This window comes from Prosopis cineraria, unplaced genomic scaffold (genome assembly GCF_029017545.1).
Source record: "Prosopis cineraria cultivar Desert tree isolate PC_DT_omini unplaced genomic scaffold, ASM2901754v1 PC2, whole genome shotgun sequence".
NCBI lineage: Eukaryota > Viridiplantae > Streptophyta > Magnoliopsida > Fabales > Fabaceae > Prosopis > Prosopis cineraria.
The window spans coordinates 38,402,660-38,407,048 of record NW_026555333.1 but is presented as its reverse complement, the minus strand read 5'-3'; the positions used below and the strand labels follow the sequence as shown (position 1 = coordinate 38,407,048).

Genomic DNA, 4,389 nt, shown 5'->3' with positions numbered 1-4,389 from the left:
TTATTTTTTTTTAAATATCCCTATTAACGAATAACTTTATATTTATTATAAAATATTTAATAAAAATAAATACAAAAAAATAATGTTAATTTAAACATAAATAACTACTTTATTAGGAGAGTGAAATTCAACTAAAATTACTTTATATTTTTAAATAGAGAAAGTATTTTTTTTATATACAAGCAGAAAATAAGATAACTATAGAAACAAAATATTTCCAGAAGACGACCACTAAAAGCATGTTCGCGGGCCATTCCACCCACAGCCTGCGTTCATGTAATCTCAACCCACTTTTTCATTTTGATACATTCTTGACGGAGCTTTGAGGGGTCCCCATAGCCCAACAAGCCATAAATTACTTACGTTCATCCAAACAGGGAATACAAGCACGTTATAACTTAAATAAATTTAAGGTCGCCCAGTGGTTGATCTTTTGGCACCAATTTTTACTTGGAAGAATTACACACAAATCTCACACAACATAATTAAATACCAAAAGAATATAAAGATCCATTGACAACTCATCAGTGCAAAATCATAACTATCTAATTATGTTACCATTTTTCCTATACTGAGTTGCCAATAGATATTGTGATAATTATATTGTGGCATACCTCAGTAATTTTTCCTTTTTTTCCTTCTCCTTACCAAAGCATTGTGTAACCATGAAAGTGATGCTAACTTTTGCACGAAGATCTAAAACAAAACCACATACTTCACAGTTCCTTCTCTTTTACCAAATGTAAGTTCCCACAAAATGGCACTAGCAATAACCAGCCATTGCACAAATGCAACCACATTGGCAGAGTTAATCACATAGTTCAAGTATCAAATTGTTCATCAATTTTATGGACAGCACACTGAAAACCATGATTATAAACCACGTTCAAGACATTTATGTGATGATTTCCCAGCAATGATGTGACAGTTTTCTTCAACGTGCTTCATACTGGACAACTGCATAAAACAAATAATTTGCCTGAGAATTGTAGATAACTTGCATGTATAGGCAACAGTTTGGGAAACAAAAAAAGATCACAACTTTAGAGTCGGATTGAAAATTATGGTTCGAGATGGCGTGCTTCCGAAAACTGCTTGTATTTTATGAATTTGGTGATCTAGACAACAATTGTATCAACATACACAGCACGTATAGTCATACACCGGAATCTGATATAATATTCATATTTCATTTCCTTATTATAGCCAGAAACATGCCTTAATATAAAATTTTATGGCCGCAGAATGGATCATAAATCCTTCTTGTTACAATATCAGAAATATCTTATCTCTGAGTAAATGAAACCAAAATATATTTGAGGTAGTTAAACCACAAGACAAGAATCCATACCAATTAAATATGAATTCAATCTATAAAACAGGGTCAAATTGATTAAACTGCTAACAATTGAATTGCTTTAAGCTCATTAGGTAATCTTTGGAGAAACTTCCACAACCCAACATGATGCAAAAATTCCAAGGAAAAACAAAATCTTTGCAACAAGAATGCACGGAAAAGTTTCTATTGAATCAATAGAAAAGAAGTCAGCATTTATCTTCAACCATTTTAATATCATATAAAAGAGATGCAAGGTATAGAATCAGCAAAGTTATATCCGCAAATATGCTAAAAATAAGGACGACAAAATCTTTATATGGTCCACCTGAAAATCTACTAGTAGTAGTATATAATGCAAGGCTAAATGTTTAAACAAAAGAAAATCACCAAATGCCTTCGATCTGAATTCTTATTTCTTAGTAGAAAGAAAAGAGGGAGAGAAAGACACAATATTATATTTTGTACATTCTAGAATATAAAAAATAAAATATAAATCCAGTGACATGAAATCATGAGGGATACAATATATAAAGGCGTATATTCCAAGCCTAACCATTTTAACACAAGTAATACACCCATCAGATATGAAGAGATACTGTATAAAGATTATTCACTACATAAAACATTAGAAGAGAAACGGCTTAAGTAGAAACTTATACGTGAGTTTCTATCTTATGGATAAAATGAATGCTGAAGCTAAAAAAATTCCATAGTAATCAGCCATGATTCTTCAAAAGCAAACTTGAGGCAGAGACAAAGATGAGTGTTATATTCCATATGGATATATCCCTCCTTGTCCTATCACTCAAAAGCCAAACATATAAGCAATTTCCCTATACACTAAAGAGGCCAGTTCTGGTTATCCCTAAAGGTTTTGGTGAGTGGACACTGTACAACCAACCCAATTTCCCTAGATAAAAGGAAAAAAAAAGAAAGAAAGAAAGAAAAAGAAAAAACCATTTATGTAATATCCCAATTGAGTATTTTGAAGAAGAGTCCCTTTGTTCTTTCTTTTAATGGGCATTAAACCAAATTTGAGTCTTCCGAGAATTACGGATGATCCAGCTGATATTAAAAACTGGGAACAGCAACTAGGACCTGTCACTTAGTAATATTTGCTAAACAAACAAAAATATTCATACGAAACAGAAAGAAAACCCCAAAAAATCCAATTAAGGTAATAAGTGACCGCATACTTATAATGTGAACTAAACAAGGGTTTCACTCCAACAAAGTTAGCACCCACACATATGTATATATTGTACAATATATAACTCATTTCCTTCAACAATTAAAGAATTACAATTACTAATTATATATTGGCACACATTTATCTTCACTCTTTAAAGTGGGCATGCATCCAAGTTTAAGGAACATTATAACCAATATAGAATAAAATTCAAGTTCTTGCTTCTCGAGTTTCTAAAGGTTGTAAGCAAAATAGAACATGATCATAGGGTTTTCAGAGATAGCGGAGCTTACTGCGACGAGTTCGCTTTTTATAGAGGATTCGATAACCACACTCTCGGCACTGTATCACATCACCTGGTTTAAGAGTGTTCTCCATCCCACAATCTACACAATAAAAAAAAAAAACCAGATAAAAATACTATAATGGCTCACGACCCAACAAATTTTAAAAGGGGATGAGAAATTTCAGAGAATAAGGTTTAATTGCAGATGCAAATACATAAAAGAAACTCAAGCAAACCATGTATTTTTACCAACATACTTTTTATTGACTACCAAACTGGAAAACTGGTAGAGTAAACACACCTCCACAGATGTAGCTAACAGGCTCAGGTTGAGGATCCATGGCCTCAGCAAATAGCAGCGAATCAGGGTTGTAGCCCTAGGTCTTCCGATTCAGAGTTGACGCCGGCGCCAAGCAAGGAATTCACTGGAAGACTGGTATTATTCTTCTTGGACCCTCAAAATTATATATTTGTTGTTATAAATAAATTATTATTATAATAAATACACCTTTTAATGGGTAACCCAGGAGCCCACTTCTAAGAGAAAATTATGCCCATGTAAATCTGATCGGCCCAATCATGAGAGACGAAGTAGAATGGGCCTCAGATTTGTGCTTTAAGGTTTATATCACAGCCCAACTCATTTGAATTAAGGTCAAAGGGACAATTTTGCGTTTAAATTATTGGTTTGGGGCTAGGACTAGAGATGTCTGAAATCCAAATTTTTTCTGCACTGTTTCCTTTTAATATTTAAATTGGGTGCAATATTGTTCTTATAGTAAATAAATGTTAATTTTGACTGTTTATTGATTAAAAAATTACAAAAAACTTAAAAATTAAAGAAAAAACTAAATAACAAATAGATATTTTATAAGAGAATTATCATTAATTAAATTTAAAGAAATTAATGTTATTTTCTTATCTATATAAAAAACTAAAATACTATTTCAACCAGTCAGTTTGACCAACTATTGGATGATTATTAGATTAGTGATCACCATTGTTAGCAACAACATCTATGAATAACTAAAAAATATTAGATTTATGTTAATAATATCTTACTAAAATATTAATACCTTTATATATGCAAATTTAAATATGATTATTCACAAATCTTTACACAAATTTACAAGTCAATTTTTTAAATTATAAATGTTCTAGAAATTATAACTTACCTAATATATCTATAATTTTAAAGTGAATGCATTATTTTACCCTAGTTGTAAATTTTTTAAGGAGGACTTATAAATTTTAGATGAAGATTTATGATCTATCACACCATTTTAATTTATAATTTATCTAGTATGAAAAACACACTTACTAGTAAATCTTGGATACATTGATTGAGTTGTTAATTTTTAAAAGAGGATTTATAAGTTTTGGATAAATATTTATAAATAAGTTTTAAATTAATAATTGTAAAATTATTGATATTTTAATAATATATTATTTAAATAAATATATTTTTAATTACTTAGAGGGTGTTGTTGTCAATAATGTTGATCTTATAATCAACCGATAGCCCATCAAAGTAGTTGGTTAAAATGATAAGTATTTTATCTTTTTATAAGGGAA

At 30.4% G+C, this 4,389-nt stretch overlaps 1 protein-coding gene across 1 annotated transcript; it reads right to left on the bottom strand.

Annotated features, from left to right (window-relative positions):
• Nucleotides 1-697: 697 nt before the first annotated feature.
• On the bottom strand, nucleotides 698-3,276 carry LOC129303690 (DNA-directed RNA polymerases II, IV and V subunit 12). The gene is made up of 3 exons (XM_054943168.1): nucleotides 3,116-3,276; nucleotides 2,822-2,914; nucleotides 698-957 (listed from the first exon to the last, which is right to left on the bottom strand). Exons 1-3 carry the CDS (start codon nucleotides 3,153-3,155, stop codon nucleotides 935-937), a joined length of 156 nt encoding a protein of 51 aa, XP_054799143.1. The 5' UTR covers nucleotides 3,156-3,276; the 3' UTR covers nucleotides 698-934.
• Nucleotides 3,277-4,389: the final 1,113 nt, after the last annotated feature.